The sequence below is a fragment of the Strix aluco genome, chromosome 3, assembly GCF_031877795.1.
Source record: "Strix aluco isolate bStrAlu1 chromosome 3, bStrAlu1.hap1, whole genome shotgun sequence".
NCBI lineage: Eukaryota > Metazoa > Chordata > Aves > Strigiformes > Strigidae > Strix > Strix aluco.
The window spans coordinates 48,908,495-48,929,690 of NC_133933.1; the positions used below are offsets into that span (position 1 = coordinate 48,908,495).

General features: G+C 36.6%; 1 protein-coding gene across 2 annotated transcripts in view; it reads right to left on the reverse strand.

Moving 5' to 3' along the window:
* MAP3K21 (mitogen-activated protein kinase kinase kinase 21) overlaps nucleotides 1-21,196 on the reverse strand; it is a 42,119-nt gene that overhangs the window by 17,929 nt on the left and 2,994 nt on the right. For both annotated transcript variants that reach the window (XM_074818459.1, XM_074818458.1), the window contains exon 2: nucleotides 4,859-5,039. In XM_074818459.1, the coding sequence (XP_074674560.1) occupies nucleotides 4,859-5,039 (181 nt within the window). The remainder of the gene's footprint in view (nucleotides 1-4,858; nucleotides 5,040-21,196) is intronic.

Genomic DNA, 21,196 nt, shown 5'->3' on the forward strand with positions numbered 1-21,196 from the left:
AACAAGCATCAGTCCAACCATGTACTGAAATTCATGAAGATTTCCCATGTCAAAGGTGAATGCCTTTAAGAGTCAGCTCTACTTTAGTCATCTTGCACCTTTTCACTAATAGCAATTAACCAAAATGGATGTGACTAAGATTGGCTTGCACTCCTATTCAAAATGTAGCCTGATGTCACTTTTATAGAAATGCTAGTATCATGGAAATCTCACAATCAGAAGTCTGAATGACAGGAAAACAAGCAACCTTCTCCCCGACAAAAACCAACCAAACAAAACAAAAGAAGAAAACCTCAGCAGAGCATTCAGGCCATTCCCCTTTCCAAACACTTCACAACAATTTACCTAGATGATTTTTAAAAATAATAGTAACAAAAAACTCCAGAAAAGCCCCAGCTTTGTTTTGAAATTTGCATTTAACCCCTTGTGTGTTATATGAAGGCCTATTAACTTTTCCCCTCCCACAGAAGATGCAACAAGATTGAGAAATGATTACACACACACACAACTAATTTCTCTATACTAGAAAAAAAGAAACCAGCAAAACGACATTGTCTCCAGTGAAAGGTGGTGGCATGAAGAGATCTTTTCTCACCATCAGGTACAGAAATCAAGAATCATGGTAATTCTTATCGCAGCCACATTAATCGTAAGAATTTCTGCTATGCTCTCCACTCTAGAAGAGCTGGGTGTTACTTTTACCTTCTTTGGGTCTGTATTGCCTGACGCCTGGCTTGCTCAAATGATCCAAGCCCCTGCAAAGGGCTGGGACAGCACGCTCGCTGCTGCTGCTCTAGAGTTCCTACTCCACCACCACTGAAATGGATAGCTTTCACTGTCGTTTTTGTGGAAGCAGGAATTACTCCTTCTAGAACATAAGCCTAAAGTGGACTTTATGACTGGGTTTGGTCCCACCCTGTCCCTCATCCCCTCCCCTTCTCTTCCTGCCAGGAAACCACTATCTGTAGAACAAGGATACAAAGAACAACCTATTGCTGCTTTTGAATAGTAAAGTGAGTGGGCAAAGGGGAAAAACCAGAATACAAAATACTGCTCTTGCCGTTTCTCTCCGAGTGTGTGAGGGAACTACCTCCAAGTTTTGCAGGACTGGACTGAACTGTCCTACATGAGGAGAAATGTGTACAGCACATGTACCCCTTCCCTTACTATGCACCCCTTAGTACTAGAAATACCACCTCAACTACAGCAGACGTGACAGGGAGAAGAACACACACTAGTTGAGTTTTTCTATCACACTCTCCTTAATGAGAAAAAGTCATTCAGCATTCCACAAGACCTCTGGAACATCACTTAAATAATAAAACCAGCAAACTACACAATATCAGCACATTTATCAGCAGTTTTGTTTATCTACATTCTGTTTACCTACAAAGTTCTGTCTACCATAAAATCTTAGAAAACTAATGAATTTAGTTAATCAAAATCTGAGGAATACAGTCAACTCCCCCAAAAAAGAAAATAGAATAAAAAAGTTTTGGGCTTCTTAATAATTTCCTCCCAGTTTTTCCAGTTTAATCTCTGCACTTGCTTGTATACTCAAAGAAGGATAATGAATTCCAGTTTTTTTTAGATCAGCGGTACTTCTGACAATAATGAGTACAACACTTCCTGCAGTACGTTTTATCCACAATGGAGAAATTCTACTGAACTACATCTCATCTGTGTGCTTGAAGAAAGTGTAAAAACAATGGTTTGCTCTCTCAGAAAGCATAGTGTTCTTAATTCAAGGAATTCCCTTGTTCAGACTATTCCATACATATTTTAGCATGGACTCTGAAGTTAAGCAGAACAATAAATTTAACTAAAAAGAAATCATCTTTTAAAAAGTTGTGTCACACTATTAGCTTTAGTTATATTTACAATTCAAGGCTTTAATCCTAAGTAGTTCTCAACAGTGCCAAGGAGGTGGCTGTAAAATTTTAAACAGACCAACGCAGTAATAGCCTGAAAGCAACTCTTTTAATGAAAGCAGTCTTAATATCAAGTAGCAAGAGTCAGCGCTGTAGGGGGAAAACTGTGGGGAAAACACAAAAGACATTCTAGTCCTGCCATGCTGGAGTTTTTGGGAGGTACTAATCTATGGTTATCTAGGACAACAACTACTTATTAACTACAGAAGTAGCTACTTCATGTACTAAATTTCACCAGCCCACATACAGTTGTCCTATGTATACAGTCAGAGCTTCTAAGAAATATCTTTTTTTAAAAGAGCGAAAGCCATGTCCTTCTCCATCTTCAGCAAAAGGCAACAAAATACACGCATAATATGCTTGAATTATACATTTTTAAGCCATGAAAACTAACACGCTTTTGGAAAGATGTCCTTTTAAGTATTTTCATTATTAAAAATTATTCTCCTGCTGTCAAATGTGATTTAAGACTTAGTGTATCTCATTCCAGCAATAACTTGCTGGTTTTACGTATTTTAAAAGCTGATAAAAATTAAGGTAAAGTTCTTAAAGTTCATTTTACTCTACCTTCTAAAGCAGAGGTTACTAAGCATTGCTACATGAATCACTTCAAAATTATACAAATATGCCAGGCAAAAGCAGCTGCTAATTGTGCTGTACAGTAAGTGCTTCCTAGCTTTGCCAAGAGCTTATACAATGGAAGCACACGTTACTGTAAAGACCACTGCTGAAGCACACCATCAGCACTTGGAAATCTGTGGGCATATTTGCACTTTCAGGCTCCATACACAAAACCAAGACTGACATACCACTAAGAAATGTGTGATGATCAATGGAGGGGTAGGGCTGAAAGAGTAGAATTCTTGTTTGGGAATTTGGAAGCATATGCCAAAGAATAATAAATGCAGTAGTTATAACACTGGTTTGGGAAGCAAAAGTATACACACGCAGGGCCTGGAAAGCACCAGTTCTGCTATCTAGGATGACACCTGAGAACATACAGTCTGGAAACCTCTGCATGAAAATACTCCCACAACATTTCCAAGCACTGCCTGATTCTGGAAGACTAGTGGCAAGCGTGAGTATACTCGAGCAGCCTCAACTGCTCTTTTTTTTTTTTTTCTCTCTAATAAGAGGTCTACAGATTTCTTTTGGAGATTCAGTACTCAGTATGTGTAACTGAAGTTTAGAACTTTCCTGAAATATACTGTGTTCTTATCCTAGACAGACCCATACTTAAATTTGAAACCTGAATGCTTTTTAAAACTAAAACCACTCCTATAACCAGGGTATTCTTTATTTGATTTTCTTTTAAAGAAAGAGTAAAGATAAGCAACAGAATAGATCAAGGTGCAGCAAGCAGAAAATCTTTAGAAGCCAAGAAGGTCTAAACTATACTGTACAACACAGCCTTTCTACTTAAAAACCTCTCCTGTTAGATGTCCATCATTGAGCTAAATACTTACATTTTTACAAGAGAGGCGTGCAGGAGAGAAGGCGAAGAAGAGAAATACTGTAGGTTCCAAAAATGTAAACTAATGTTGCAGCAGAATATAAAATAATTGCACCAAAGCATACCCCCTCAGATACCTAAAATCACAGCAACAAGACTGGACAGGACCTGTAATTAAGCATGGAATACAGCTGATTAGGGAAACGCCTACACCCAACCTCCACCCCGCAAAAGAAAAAAAAAAAAAAAAAGAAAAAAGAAAGAAAGAATGGGAATAAAGAATGAAGCCAAAGATGTTTCTCAACTGGTCATCAACTCAGACTGTTGTAAACAAAATGCTGAAAATCGGTTCCAGACACAAGACAAACGAGTGTCACAAAATAGTGCAGATACAGAATCATCCTGGGAATACCAAAAGCATTACTTCATGCTGTAGAATATCAGGCATCTAAGCAAAATAGGACTCTATTTAAGAATTATACAACACAGAACATGCATAAGAAGGCATGAGAAAACAGATTAAAGTCCTCCCCTCCTTCCCCAAATAGCTATCTTGGATCCTTCAGAGAGAAAACGTTTCAAAAAGAAAGGAAATGTAGACTTTTCAGGGTGAGGCACAGCAGCATTTACAGCCTATTGTGCAATCACTACTTCTCCCCACTCACAAAACAGAACTAAATTAAAACTAAAGTTTAAATTACTTTTCTACAACACATGTATCCCACACTACACCACTCAAAAATAGCATCAGTATCAAGAGCCACATTATTTATACGATCCACAATAACGTCTTTAACAAGAAATTCAGAAGTTTAACATAGGGAGTTCCCCACCTTTAAAATTAGAGAGCAAGTTAAAACAATTTTGTGCTGAATCTCCTCACTCCAGCTACTGGAAGCAAAATCTCTATAAATGTAAAAGCTTAGATTTGATGTTCACTTTTACACAGGATCACATTCTGGACTCCTAAAACCAGTACTAATTTAAGTTAACATTTGGAAAATTCTGGTTTGCCACTTATTTTTATTTTTCAGACATATCAGGTAATAACTGGTCCCATTTCTTTATGCAGAATGAGACTTTCCAGACATCTGTTATAAGGTAAACATACCAATACAAGATCAATCATATGTTAATATATCAAGAGCATATGGCTGCTTAGATTAAGAGTCTAGATAAAATACTTCAGTATCTTAACCAATAGATATTTTAAAGGCTTCTCTTAATGAGATCTTGGTTTCTTTAAAAAAGAAAAGAAAAAAGGTTTTCTGTTATTTTCCCTCCCCCAATTTGTAAGTCATGAATTGCAAGTCAAATGATGTAGATGCTGAGAAATGAGTATGTTTCTTAGAACAGCTATGCTTGCCATGGGTTAAGACAATAACCTAGGAAACCACAAAAAAAATTCAAATAAAATTCATTCAAAAACCTCAACACAGTTCTACTAAACATGGTCTTCAGCAGACAAACTTACCTCCAAATATCACTTCCTTTAGAAAACATGGAGGACTTGATAACTTCTGGAGCCATCCACGCGTAAGTCCCTGCTGCACTCATTTTGGTTGTTCTGTGCCACTCTCTAGCCAGACCAAAGTCTGTAATCTTCAGAGTTTTATTACAAATGTCATCATGCTCCATCTTCTCTAGCAATAAAACTGCAAAAGATTTAGTTTGTAAATTAACATAATGAGAATCAAATCAAAATATCCAGTCCTGTTACAAATTTCACATACAACTTGTACTGCACAGATAATTGTATATTTTAAATGCTGTGAAAATATTATTGCAATTTTTATAAACACGAAAAAGGTTTTTCGCTATTCTAAGCTATAAAAGCCAGAAACAACTACAGTGTTACGAGTTCTTTATGCAACTGTGTCAGTAGATATTAAACTAGCACAAGAGATCCACTGTAAAGAGATGTAAAGTAAAGCATATAAGTTTAAGAAAGCCCAGAATCCTAACATCCCACAGATGATGGAAGGCTGTGAAAAAGGTATTCACTTTGGAATGAGATTCTGAAGTAACAAAAATAGCAGTAGTAGTAAAACAAAAACAAATGTTAAGAATTCTTACAAAAGATTTAGGAAACAAAGTGGGACACATTATATCACTGCAGAAAATCCATCCTTAATACTGCACCCAGTCCTGGCTCCTTCTCATCTCAAGAAGTATGTAACAGAACTGAAAGAGGCCTGGAGAAGGACACAACCATATTCACAGCTACAAGGAATGGTTAATAGACAAGGAGTCTTCCCCCAGGAAAAGAAACATCCAAGAACAGAATCTATAACACCACCTATGGAATGAGGAAAGCTATAGGTAACAATTGTTTACCGTTTCTCAACACAAGAAATGGGCATCATTGAGCAAAATTAACAGATAAGAATCAAACACGTGGCAGTTGTTCATACAACACACAGGTAGGTGAACTTTGGAATTCTTGGCATAGCATGTGAATACTACTATTTTACATAGATTTTAAAAGCACCTATGCAAATTCATGGGAGAAAACTTTATAAAAGAGCATTTATATCAAAAAAGTAGGTTTAAGTTCAAGAAATCCCTGGGCCCTCGAATGGTACAAGTTGGGAGACTGTATATGAGGGGAGTTAGCTTGCCTTGGGAGTCCCCAGCCGGCAACAGAACACTGAACTTGGATCAAATCCATGTTACATTATATCCACTGCACCTTCATGGACATAAAAGAGTAAATTATCTTTTTTTGCTTTGCATCCTACAGTGTTTATTCAGTGTCTGACTTGTTTGTAACACAATAGTATCGGCAGAGTTGTAACACACCTTCACAAAATAATGTTAAAAGAAAAAAGAACTGGGTTATTGTGTTAGAGCTCACAAGGAGAAAGACAACAGATGCAAAGGAATCTTTATTAACACACCATAATTTTAATTCCATATTCAGTTCCTGTGTCACTGTCTCTTAGCTTTAACTTTCTGTTAAAATTATCTCCTGGGACAAAGATCAAAGATTAAATTACAAATGGGAAGAATCATAAAACACATGTGTTTTCCAACTATATGTATAGCAAAACACAGTACAGGGAACCCATTAATAAAAAAAGCAGATAAAGAATTACCTTCACTTACAGAGGAAAAACTAATGACCTTGCATTTGCAATTGCAAGAAATAATTTTTACTGGTACAGATTAATTACACTCTTACAAATATTTCAAAAATGACATCAAATCCAGATGAAAAAAGAGAACCCACATTCCATTTGCAGTAAGCTTCTTAACACAGAGTAGAAGAAATGCAGGCCAAAATGGTACAGATAAATCAAGAGCTCACCAGTCAGCACCACCAGAACAAGTTAAATTCATGCAAGAGTTTTTATACTTTTATACTAGAATCAAAGACCTATTGTTTGCTATTCCATTTCAAACATGTTCAGCAGAATTCCTGACATTCCTTGTCAGTCAATGTGACCGAAACCAAAAACAGTCAGTCTTGCAAAAGGTAATAACTGGCATGTGACCAAGTTTCATCCTACAAAGGGACAACATTTCTTAGTGGTTCAAACTTCCCTCTCCGGCTGGTAGCCAGGAAAACAGCAATACTATACACAGATTACTTAGCAGCTGGGTAGTAAAAATGCTGAGCATAGCCAAGTAGTGTTCCGTAAGTGCTTCCTTCGCAGTAGCCTAGCAACCTTTACTATAGCATCCTCCTGCCACTTCCACACTTCCCAACCCTTGCTGGCTGCTAACCTGTGAGAAGTCATTTTGCAATCTCGTGCTTACCCCGTTCACTCAGCCCCCACTTGTTTCTTTTTCAAATCCTTTAAATTGTCTTTTCAGGCTCCAATACACCTGCAATGTTAAGTTGGGTAAGAGCCAGTTTAGCACTTTTTGGTTTACCTTAACGTTTTTCAAACTTTTTATTTCTCACAAAGAGCAAAATTTATACTTACATTAGTTCCATCCTTCTGACAAATACATCCTAAAATATTTAAAAGTACAAAGCCCATTTGAAAATAAATTCAAACCTACCAAAAAACCCCAAAATTAGATTAGGAATGCAGAAGTGCAGGAAAATCCTATGCCAGGAAAATCCTATGCCCACCTCATTTATTTTGACATAAGCAAAACCAGAGACTATGACTATTTCTGAATGATTCAGAATCTAAGAAAAGGAGACTAAGTTGGATGTGAGAAGACTACTTTGTGCAAACTAGCATAAAACTTTATCTTGGACTGTTATTCAAACACATGCTACAGCCAGAAATAAACATTTGACTAAATATTTCAAGGACATGTATGTTTCCTACCAGTTACGTAATTTTCAGCTCAATTCTGAGTTTAACACACCTCCTTTTGTGATTCTACCTTTCTGCAATGAGATCAAGGGGAAAGTAAATTTATTAACATCATAGCAGCAGAGATTAGGGTGCCATATACTGGGCAGTCTTCGAATATAAGTGACAGCACATGCCCAGAACCATTTACAGCTGGGGAACAAAGAGATGTTATTGCATGTTATTTTCAGTAATTCCATTAAATATAAATCAATAGGTTGAAGATAAAAGTCAAAAAAATCCTTAAATCTGAGAGAAAAATGAAAAAATAAAAATGCTATGTGGTAAAGTGGTATTGACATTGGTGGATGTCCTAAAAATTAAAGACACTTTTGACAACGCAGCAAGCATACGTGAGGATTCTAACAGCATCCCCAGCAAAGATACTGTTATTTAACCATAGAGACAAAAAACCTTACACTCCTAAGTTGTCTAATGTAACTAAAATGAACATGGAAATCCAAGTATTACTCATCCTAGCTCACTGAAGGAAACAGCTCATAGAACAATGAAATAGTTTAGGTTGGAACAGACCTCGGGATGTCAAACCGCCCCCCTCAGAGAAGGACTAATGTTGTAAAAAGTGCAAACCTCCTATCAAACATTTTTATGAATCTGTAAAGTTATGGCACTATGAAAGAATAAAAGTAAACATTATCTATATTCAAAACAACTGTATTGTATTCACTCAACAACAGACATTAATTTAATTTAAATGTCATCTTAGAATAGATTTTTAAGAAAACTAATTAAGGACAGTAATTAGGGACATCAAGGCATAGAAAAAGCAGCAAAATTATAGCAGAGTTCCATTACAAACAGCTCATGTCACAGTAATCCCATTTTTTCCTGATAGATGGTTTCTTAGAAAGGGATAAGGTAGCACACTTGAGTAGACGTGAGTACTTTCTAGGAAGTTTAATCATACAGACAGAATAAGCATTAATCAAAGAATTCTGTACAGCAGTTACATGAAGAAAAATCTTAAGAAACAAGTTATCAGGATGAAAAGGCATCATCACTAAGAAGCATGTTTGCTTCAAATGCTGATATGCAATCAGAGTAAAAATACAAGGTGTGTTTCAAGAACCGACAGCAAAGTTAGAAGATACTGCCCACTCTGAAGATGATCAGATCATCACATTAGAAAACATACAAAGTTGGAAGGGATCAATCACAAAACCTACAGCTATAAAGCAAAGTTGAAGGAAGAAGTGGCCAACTAGTCTGGCTAACAGAAGGAAAACCAAAACAGCAGTTACACATAGTTGCGCAACTAGCTCATGCAATTCTAAAAGGCACTAAAAAGGCTTTTTTTAGTAGAAACAAGGAAGTATCAATAAAATTGTACAAAGCATAAGACCTTATATGAAATACTAGAACTGCACGTGTTCAACGACAGGAACTTAAACTGGAGCAGATGGAGAAAATAGAAGTAGAATAGTTAGGAACCTGTAGTGTCTTTTATATAGATAAATCAGAACAGCTTGTTCTTTTTTCTAGGCTAAACAAATGTTGAGAACAGTTGTAAGAACAGAAGTTAGCCATATCTATAAACAGGATGCAGACCTACAGTACTAGTGCTCTTACTGATAAAATATATCTTAGGTGTCCTGGCTCATCCATCTTACAGGTATGCTTGTGATTAAACTCAGTTCTAGATCTGGATCTAGATCTAGGGTGGGGAGAGTCATATCAGATTTCAGCATATTGTCTCTTTTTCCCACCTCCCTTTTGGCGCTTCTCTGCAATGTAAAGCACAGTTTACTCCTCATAAAAGTCACAAGATCCAACATATACTCCTGTGAAACCTAATGGTTCCTGAAATAGCAATGCCATTAATCTTTCCTGCTTGCTTTCTGCGTTATCATAACTACAGTTGGAGTCTTTTTCTACTAATCTTATGGCACACTTCAAGTATTTTGTGGTGTAACAGTATGCAGACAAGATGTTCTGCACACTTATAAAAACTAAAATCTATCACACAGTTGCCCAAGACTGCAACAGAACTGGACCTGTTGAGCCAGCTGGCACTTCCCAAGTCTGTGTTCCTCTAATTAAAACAGAACCGGCAGTATCTCGCTGTTGAATCACTACTGTACCCACACAAGCTGTTCTCAGTCAAGAAAGGCACAGAATTTAGGCTTGAAAAGGAGGTAGAAGTCCAGTAAAATCCCACTCAAAGGCTCCTAGTCCCTACCCTTTCCTGCCCCATCCCCTTCCCAGCACTCCATCTCCAAACTCTCCCCTCTGGCAGTAACACTTGCTTTGAGCTACTGAGCAAAAGGTAAGAAAGAGATCAACTGCACCAGCTCAGGTTAAGATGCATAAAGTGGCAGTCAGATCTTGCCAGATTTGGAAAAGAGCTGCCTTCTCTGCTTCATCTCTTCTCTTGTGAGCTTGGGTTAAAATTTTATTGGGAAAAAGAAAAAAAATAATGAAGTGAGAGGCAGGATATGGACAGATAGGATGTAACTGGTCAAGAAATAATAGAAAAGAGAACATTCAGACAAACCAGATTTCTGGGGTGCATGCCTGCTCTACCAAATTCAGACAGGTCCAGAACTGTACCTCCAGTGCTTTCAGGACTAAGCTGAAATTCTAGAGAGGAACTGAAAGAATTCATTTAAACTGCAAGCATTTTGTTTAAAGCATAATTTTAAATAAAAGGCTCACATTCTTGCCTCAGCTTCTCTCCTTTTTAGTTCTTAAAATTCATGTAGCTTAAGAAACAGTATTTACAGCAAGCCCAAGGGAAGCCTGGACAGACCTTTGGCTGGCAGCATACCCAGGAAACCTTCACCTAGCATTAAGCTCTTAAATGCTACTCTTTTAATGCAGGTTATTTCCTACTGTCTTAGTTTTCTTTTTGTTACTAAATACATATAGATTATGCTTCTCCAACCTTATCTGTCTCAAAGTTCCCATTTCATTTGACAAGTTTCTTGAAATCCAGACTTTATTGCAGTTAAAATCAGTTTTATTTCATAAAGTATTCCAGCACTTTCAGGTGACCATTTTCAGTTACCAGCCATTTAAAACAACTGAGTAAACAAGGTATTCTGTAGTAGTTTAGATGTACTGAATTCAAACTATCTTTTAATGCTTAAATCTAAAAAAATACCATCTTGAAGTACTCAAGCCTTTTCTATCCCTATCCCTATCCTTTTTATAACTTCTACTATACCCTCTTTTAGCATACTACGAACAAAATAGATACGTTAAGCAACCGTATTTTCTCAGGTTAGCTTCTTGCCACCAACTGCTTCTTGCTACCTTACCTACAGTTTGTTAAGTAGCTGTCAGTTTATGCAAATACAAGCTATTTAATAACATAGCTATTTAAGTTACTATGATTCTAGGTAAGACTGCCTACATGCCCGCTACATTTACCACCACTGATAAAAGTAATTTTTTGAGAATACCAGACAGAAAGGAAAGATGTCATACTATATACCTCTACTTGCAAATAGAGCTCATCCAGACAATGCTGCCAATGTCATCCATTCCCGTTCCCCCGCACCCAGTCAGTTCCCCTCTCCTGTTTGCAAGTGAATCTGGTTCCTGTTAATTCACTAAATCAACACCCAACAAAACCAGGACAACCCTGTATCTGGGAACAGGCAGGAAAAAAAATACTTATTAAACATTGCATGTTCAGTTAACAAAACACAGTACCTTGTCAATATTAAGAGACCTACCTCCATTATTTGGAGCTGTTGTCTGGTTCCAGTCGTAATTAGAAATAAAAATTTTAACACTGCTTATAGAAGCTGTGCCCAGTTTTTAAACTGCAAATTAGTTATCACAGTGAAAACATTAAGTGTTTAAACCACAAATTAACTATCACAGTAAAAACATTAACTGATCAGGACATCTTCAACACTTATAAAAGATGATACATTTGCCTACACAGCACTGCTTCTTAAATATGTTGCTTTTCTCCTATGGATTCTCAGGATAACAACTGTTATCTTCATTTCTGTAGCCAGTATGTGTCAGATTACAATCACCTCTAGCCTAAATTTAGAGCTCACCATCAGCAAGGGAATTTCATCCTCTAAACACTGATTACATAGGCAGGAGGCATTTCTCTACTTTTTATTATAGGGATACTTTGCTTCGTTATTATCTATGACCCTTTACAGCAAGCATACAACCACTTCCTACTTTTCACACCAAATTAAAAGCAACTCAACAACAGTTTGTTCTTAAATGTATTTGTCTGAAAACATCTAGCTTAAAAAAAAAAAAAAAGAAAAATAATCATACCTCACAGGAGCCAACGTACATTAAAAAAAAATCCTGAACAAAGTGTTCCCAATTGGAAAGCCAAAACAAGACAAGACTTGACACAAAAAGTCCTTGACAGCACAAATTGACAAATACACACCAATCCCATAAGAAAAACACACCCCATAGTGGGATATGTGGCACAAGAAAAATCACTAAAGCATGAGAATGACAGGGAGTCACCTGGCCATCTGGAGGGAACAAAGGGAAAAGAAGAGAAAGAGGGATGAGCGATTTCAACAGCTTCGACACACCTTGCATCACCACTTTTTGCTTCCCCTTCGCTTCTTTAATAACCATTATGAAAGCAACTTTGGGCAAATGGAAACTTGAGAGAAAGAAGCAGTTTTAACAAGTTACTGGCACAGGCTGCAGATGCTGTGAATTACTTTACTGCCTGCCATTCGTGCTTCACTTGCTGTTCAGATAGTTCTGTACTGCAAAACTGAAATTTCTATTGTGCCGTAAGAGGAAGTACCAGAGGTAACAAGTGTTTATAATTAGCCATTCAAATAATCATCAGTTAAACAGTAAATTCTGAAAATGCAGGATTTGGATATTTCATCAGCAAAAAAAATCAAAAGCGGATTGCACACTAAACTTTCTCAAGTTTTCTGCTTAATAAAATATTAAGCTTAGTTCTCCTATTTAAATAGCACATTTAAGAAAAGTTACCTCATTACAGCAATTCCTCCATAGATTTACAATTACATGCAAATCAGTCAACACTGAAACTGAGCTTTAAAACTCACTCAGTTATGCAGCATCTACCAGGAATGTCCCTACTTACCTAGAACAGCAACTACTTTCTTTTAAACTTTTTCTTCTTTGCTTGCTACTAGTTTTTAAAAGGCAACTATGCAATAAAAACAGTGACCAAAATGCAGGTAGATTAGAAAGAAATGCTAAGAACGACTAGTAATAATTAGGTGGTGAATCAGACACTCCTAAAATAATCTTCTAGTTTCAAACTCTACAGAACAAAGTGGCATTCCTTAAAGAACACTACCTTTGTTATGAAATAGTGATTTATTTATAGTTTTTATATTCCTAAGAAAACAAAATGCAAGGCAAACTAAAGCTATTATATTCAAACTGCAAAAGGAGTCTTAGCCAATATATAATGCATCAGGTACAGTTTCCTGCAACAGAAACTTTCAGAAAATATAATAATCACGTCCCTGATCCCAAATTCAAGACCTGACCATTTCCTTCAGAACAAAGTAAAACAATATACACCATACAGCATTCACCAGGGCGATGCAGCTGAGGTTTATAATCTCAAAAATGGCATCCAGGGGCAAGAGCTGACAGAGGTTACCTTTCTTCAGAACTAACAAGTTAATTTTGCTATCGTCAAATCACTTTTTCAAGATTTAAAAACCAAGATTATTTCATTCAAATTGGTTTTGGATTTATAGTTAATTTTTTTGAAGTAAATGAACATGACTTGATGCAATTTGGTATTTTAAGCTAATCAGGAGAATACACAGCTTCTGAATACATGCAAGTGTTTACATAGTTGGCATCCTTTTCCTGATCGTAACATATTACACTCAACAATTACATACTTCCTTGTTGCTTTATTTTTTGTGATCTGTATCAAGGAGCATTTGACATGTTGAAATTAGAATATTTAATGCACAAAAAATCACTTCAAAATTAAAGGAAGTTTAGAAAAGTTTAATATAGATACATACATAATAAATTAAAAGCACATTCTACCTTTAAAGGTGACTTACTAACCGAACTGAAGCAAAAGGGTGAAGGCTGATGTCACAACCAGGACTGTAAGAGCTTGCTGTCACTAAAATACTTATCTTTACCTCCTCTCCAGTTATAGCCCCTCATCCTCACAGCTGTTTTCCCCCCACACTGAGTCTAGCAACTGGGTATCTTGGGAGACTCAATTAGCCAGATAGTTCAGAAGAAAATTAAGCCTGCAAATAAACCTGCTTAGAGTAGTTTTCTGCTATATCCCTCAGCTGATTTAACCCAGACCCACTGACCGTGCAGGCAGAGATGAGTAGATGCTGCAGACATGTGGGAGTGGGGAGAACCTGTGCCCAGAGATGGGTGGGAAAGCCTCCTTGCACAGCTGGCTGCTAAATGAAGCCACACATCACCTGCTGTAGTGAGAAGTCAAGCAACATTTCAGAATTAATAGATCTAACTCTTTTACATCTAGTTTTAGTCAGAGATGTAAAGATAAAATCCAGATTTGCTACTTCTTTCCATTATAAAATCATCTTCAATAAAATTTACTATTGAAAAGAACCAGTTGAATAAACTGAAAAAACAAAAACCAATTTCTCAGTTCCTTTGAAGATGCCTACTTACATGAATCCAGACAAACTCTTGTGGTAGATGATGCTTACTTGAGTTTATTCACTGAGTTCCCTTAGAACCTCAGTAGTTAACATGAAACTCCTTTAATATAATTTCTATGAGGAATTTTACTAGGTTACACTCCATAAAGAATTCTGACTTTCGTTGTCAGCTTCTTTTATAGAGAACATTTGAAAGAGTCTTACTGCTTTAAAACATTTTTTGCCAAACAACCTGTTTCAAAACATAGCAGAAAAAAAAGACAATTTTTGAGCCCACTTTTTTTTTTTTAAATACAAAACTTGGGAGGAAAAATTAAAAATCAAAATATATTCTGTGGGGTAGAAGGATTCCTGTGTTCCAGCCTTGCAGTTTCTTCAGTAGCTGAGGAATAGCCCCTCAGGACTGTGCATTTCCAAGAACTCTAATCTTCTTTAATAGCAAAGGCAAAACACTTATTTTGAAATGAGAACTCTGCAAACTTGGCAGTGCTCTCTTTCTATTTGGGAGGAGAAAATGGAAAGGAAAACCTGCTCTTTTGACTCAATAATTAGCATAGCATTCAGTAATGAGTTAAAAAGTATGTTTTTTTTTTTCCTTTTTACGTAACACATGAGGAAATAAATGCAATTAGTTTCAGGAAGAACAATGACATCTAATCCTAATGGAAAAGAAAAATCACAAAACTGCTCAAACATCTAGAACTAAAATATAATCAGTTCCAAGGGTTAATCTGTCCCATAATGAACCACAGCAATGAAGTAGTTACTCCTGCATTTTTGAGAGGGAGGGCCGACTTATCAACTCCAAGTTAATAGCACACCTGCCAACACACAGATTTTAGTCACTATGAAGAGAACAAAGCATGATTATATAGCCAACACTGGCATGTCTAGGACTGATTTAACTGGAGCTATGACCCCACACAAAAAAAAGGTTAAACTTGGCAGGAAGCTCCAAGAAGGAAGAATACTTCTGTGGTGACATTATACAAACACCTAACTTTTCCATCTTACCATACATATAACTTTTCCATCTTACCCATGACTTTAAGATGCAGTAAGTGGGTCAAAATTTAAACATCCACTTACTTTCAGTTACTGATCTGAGGTAAGCTCTCAGTAACATGGTCAAGCAAGGTAAAAATGGTGAAATTAGTTTTAAACTGCCAATCAATGAATGTACATTTTGACACCAGTTGTTATTTTGGTACTGCTACTACAGACAGACAAGTAATTTGATATTTAATATATCTTATCTATTTTTAGCTATATCTTTGTTGATTTCAATGCCATTAATTTTGCCTTTAAGGACAAAAAAAACCAAACCCAAAGCTCAAAAACAAACAAACAAAAAATCACTGCCCTTTTTAGAAGCATTACTACTGAAGGTCACTGAGATGAATTTCAATGGTTTAAATTTTAAGAAACCATCAGAAATAAAATTAAGGGACAGAAATTGCCCATGCTGCAAACACTCCTTGCAAAAGTTCATTGTACAAGGCCATCCTGTTTCAGAACTTGAAACACTGAAGCATGTTTCAAAAAAAGTTACAGATTGCAAACAAAAAGTTATTCTCTTTTAAGGTCAAAGAAACCACAAAACAGCATTCAACATCCAAACACAGTTCAACGATGTGTTACTTGTCTATTCTTTTGAGGTTACAGAACATAACTTCTCAATGGAACTTTTAATATTTGGTAAGAAGTCCAAAGGCATGCACTGTGCTTGCAGTCCCAATGGCAGGGGGGGAGAATAATCTGTAACTGAAAACCCAGTTATATCTCCATTTTTTCTAATGCTAGGCTAACACTATCAATGCCCAAATCCCAACCTCAATTTGCATTCTGTTTATTTAAGTACAATACCTCATTTCACAAGTGCTATGGTCAGCAGTTAAACTTATTTCTCACTATTTACGGGAATGAACAAAATCGTGTAAGTATTTTAACAGCTAATGAGACGTGTTTAGATGTCTGTTTTTTCACTGAATTCTATGGAAATGTGTTGCTCGCTCAGTGCAGTTTTCAGAGGCAGGTAGGTATGTGACCATATCCTTAGGGTACCAGCTTTAAAAAAAAAACAAAAAAACAAACAAAAAAAACCAAACAAAACCCAAAAAAACCCGAGCCAACTAATGCTTGAAGTCTTCTTTAATATACAAATATTACAAACACTCTAATCCTAAATCCTACGCTTCAATTTATATGCTACCCCAAACCAGAACTCTTTCAGAAAAGACAGTCACCAAATGTGACATACAGACTAGAATGTTGGGCATGAGGAGGTCACCAGAAACACTGGTGCACATAAGTCTCTTGCAGAAACCTGCTAGAAAAGAGTTCAACATGGAGAAAGAAAAAAAGGAAAAAACTTCCAACAGCTGTAAACCAGATCACTTGGTGTCTTACAATAAGAGAGAGAACAAAGACAGAGAGAGGAGAAAAACATGAAGAACCAAATATGATCCAGAAAAAGATCAAAGTAACATTATTCCTGAATTAATTTTAAAAATTAATTTAAATAAATCCTACCTGTTAAAAGATGCAGAGTCTCAACACCAAATAAGGAACAATTCTACAGCTGGCAGATGGACATAGTTGGGGAAACATTAAAATGAAAGTCTGTATTAAAAATGAGTTATTAATAGGGGTATTAAAAGTTCATGGATTTTAAATTAATTATTTAAACATTTAGCTAATGTTTCAGCCTAGAATCTTGTTTTCAGCATTAAGGACTATATGTAAATATACTTGAGCCTTGTTAACTTTGAGGGAATTAGTTCTAAATTAATGAGCATTTTTTTCACCTATTACTGTCCAGACTTGAGATACGGAAAAACATCAAACAGTAGCAAATTTAGAAGATAGTAGATTGAAGTGAAATAAATGGTTATTGCAGTTAACTCTCCGTCTACAAATAAAATCACTGTTGGATGTTACTCCTTGTCTGAAGGCTTATAGACTGTACAAACAAGTACTGTGCTACAGAGCAGTAGTTCACAAAATCTCATTTGATAGATATTGCATCAAAATAATTAAGTTCCTGAATATTAATTTTAAATGCTGAAACACATCCTTCAAGTGGAAATTAACCACTATGACATTTTAGTGCTAGTTATTTCTACTGCAAATTGAAATAACTGCAGCAATCAGCTACTCAAAATTTTTCTTTCTTGAAGTCCAGCATCTTTCTGAACACAAAATACAACATATTTAAATGCAGCAAGTAAATATATCAAGTGAATATAAAACAGACATAACACAAAATGTTTCCTTTGATGAACTGGAAAAAGATACACTATAGCTCAGGGCTGCTAAGCATTTGCTGCTCCCACAGAATCCAACCAGCCTTCAGGGTCTCTGAAAAAATAAAATCCCTATCTACATAGTCTGAGCACACATCAAATAATGAAACAAATTACTGGGAGCAACGTTTTATGAAACAAAGTAGAACATTTTCAAGTGACGTAACTACATTCAAAAGAAAAACTTAGTAGAATTCAATGGCATGCTAACTTTTAATAGACCTTCAAAAGAGATGCTGTTTCCCAAATTGATGAAATGTTGCAATCCTAACAGAGTTTGCATGAGGGTGGTTTGATTTTGGTTTTTTGGTGGGTTCTTTTTAAGAATACTAAGTGGACAGAGTTATTAAAACTAGAGCTCCTTCCTGGTATACACTTCCAGATGCTTCAGGATGTATGTATGACCTGTTCTTATGTTGTAATGCAGCAGCATTATCTTCACAGCGAAGCACAAGGCAGGGCTACTACCACTCACAGAGATGGGATAGGAAGCTGGAACAGTTTATAGATTTATGCAATTTAAGTAATTAAGAATAGCGCAAAGCATTTAAGTGCCATGACTTCCTATATGAACAGAATGAGAATCTACAGCATAAGAATTTTAAACTGCTAAATAACTTCTGGCCCCACTATTTTATCTGACTAACATTAGTCAAAGCAATACCACATTCTCAGATATATGGTTCCTATGAGTTTCATGAAAGTCAGTTGCCTTACGGAAGAGGAACTTCAGTTGGTTCTGCCAGAAAAAAAAAGTTCATTCCTCTCCAGATCTCAGAGAGGCCAGCCAGTAGGAGCTTAGCTGCTAGTCAGGCAATACCAGCAGTTTCAAACTAATTACAGCATGTGCAGCCTGCTACAGGAGGTGCAGGAGTCACCCAGTACTGGAGATGGGCACCCTGGGACAGCCAGGCTTAGCCCGGCGGGGACACTGGGGATGTGGAAAGGAACAGGAGAGCACAAGTTCCACGAGTGAGAGTGCCACGAGGAGGAGAGGGAGATACAGAATACATACCACTAGAAAAATGAGGGGGGTTTAGTTTTGTTACAGTGTAACAGGTGAGCAGTAATTGGAGCAGTGCTATTGACAGAAACAACTCCACCTTTCAGTGACATTAGAGGACATCTTGGAACTTTATTTCCAAAGAAAATTAGATTGAAGCTCAAATCTGCTGAAAAGTCTTCTCTGTCTTCTCCCTCAAAACTACCAAAGACAACTGTAATAAAACTTAATTTTGGGTTTTCTTGGTAATTGTACATTAGAAGATCCTGACTTTCAAACATTTAATAACATAAGTAATCCTTACAGCTCTACTTGTGATGTGAGCAAGCCTTCCCTCTTCAAAACAGAGTCAAGAGACAAATTATGCACCCCAGTGGTTTCAGAATAAATAAAAGCAGTTCAGAAGATGGCAGATAGGCTTAACTCTAGTTTCTTTCTCTTCCTCTCCCCAAACAGGTAGCCTAAATTTGCTAGGTGGAGAAGCTAGAGACAAAGTACTTTTTATGAGTTCTTGAAAAACACCTCCATCTTATTTCAAAGGTGTTTAATAGCATAACTTGAGCAATTCTGCTGCAAATAACCTGTAAGACTAAAGAAACAGAGATAATTTCCTCAAACTCCAGGACACCTTCCCTCATCAAAAGCAACTGATTCAACTGTTCTGTCAAACCACGTCACACTTTCTTTTGAGGTTTTAAAACCAAATTATTTCTATTTTCTGACTGCTTTTCAAGAGACTAGTTTGAAGAATGTCACATTAAAGTGGATTGTCTAATTGCAGTTTCACTGTTCTCTTGTATGTTTGATTCCTTCAGATTTCAAGTATTGCTCTCATTAGTGTTGTCATGTCCATGGCCTTATCCAACAATCCTTGAAACTCAAGCTGTCCTTGACTTTCAAAAAGTAATATAAACTCTACACACTTCAGAGAGCAGGGGCTGCAAAGGAACCTGGGATGTCAGAGGAGCTGGTGAAAGCCATAGCAAACTGAACCCTACTCGCATATCTATCTACAACAAATGAGTACAGAGTACTTTATCAGTATTGTGTTAGTAGGCATAATCTGCACAGAATCAACTTTGTATTCATGGATGGGTCTGTGTCATAAGCAAAATATTCTGAACTTTTTTTAACATTTCCTACAAGTACACAAAGCTGCTGCACTAGAGATAAACTGCGTTGCTTTTTGGTTTTTTTAAGGCAGAAGTTCTGCCCAGTCTGAAATCAATCCAGAAACATGAACCCCTGCTTTCTCTACGCTAGACTTCAGAAAGGAAAAACCTTACATACTCTACCTGAACACATCACTAGCTTTCTTCAGAATACTAAAAAAGAATCAGGAAAGGCTGCACTGAGCTCTTAAACAATCATAGGTCTCGTAACTAATGGGGTGTCCTTGCCCAGAAGATAGCAATTTGATTCCTTCCCAAGAAGAAAAAAGTTGCCCTTTCAAAGAGTCATCAAAACAGCCAATATGTGCTAAAAAGACACATATAACTATTAGTGTACAGTCTTGTAGATGAATTCCTGTTTATTTTCAATAAAACCTAACTTCTTTATAATCAGCTGGCACACTTAAGACTGAGTTTGTACCCAGGAGATACAGTTAAAAACGTTCAAGTATTTTCACAATTTTTAAGATATCTGCTTTTCAGTTAACGTAACATTTAATTCAGAATTCCTTGACTATCCACGATGGTTTGAAAACCACATTTTCTTTCAAATTTTTTCTTCAAGTTTTAGATAGGTAAAATCCACCTCTTAATCCTTAATTTTAGATTATTTCCTAATCTATAAAGTATATCTAAGAACATAAGAACTGCCTATGAGGAAGTTGTTCTCAAAATAGACCATGTTCTTTTTCAGAGTAACTTCTCACCATGTCACCTGCACAAGGTTTTACAAAGCACCCACAATTTGCAAATCAACATTTGAGGCCATGGTTACTATGCTTCATTTTATCCCACATATCTAAAGCTAAAAGTGTTCTTTACACCTCTTTTGTTTACTTATGAATAACCTTTAAATACTAAGTTTATTTTACATGGACTCCAGAACTGAAGAAATTCTGCCGCCAACAAAACTCGAGTAATCCCTTACCTCCTTGTTCAGCCCTCACAACCAACTTCATCGGGTTTTCTTCCCAATATAGAAAACATTTGCATAGCTATTTATTTCCCTTCTCTTGCTTTGGCAGAAACAAAAACCCTTTCCCACCTCCCAAAAGGAGCCCAAGGAAACTTGCGCATACAGACCTAGACAGTCACTGCTGTTAATAAAATCCTGCTGCTCTCATGGCTCTTCTGTTTGTGGCACCTCCTCTCCAGTCACGACAACTTGGCATCAGTGAAACCGCACTAGATATGCTGTCCTATAGATCCCAACTCCAAGAAATTGCTTGGAGAGAAGTAACACACTTGCCTTTAAGATGCTTGCTTTGCCTGTTGCCTGCCAACCGCAAGCCCAGACACATATCCTTTCTGGATCAAATATACTGGTGGAAGGGGCTCCTTCACTTGGCTGGAAAAATTAGTTCCTGCCTATTTGCTAGGGAAATAGTTTGGG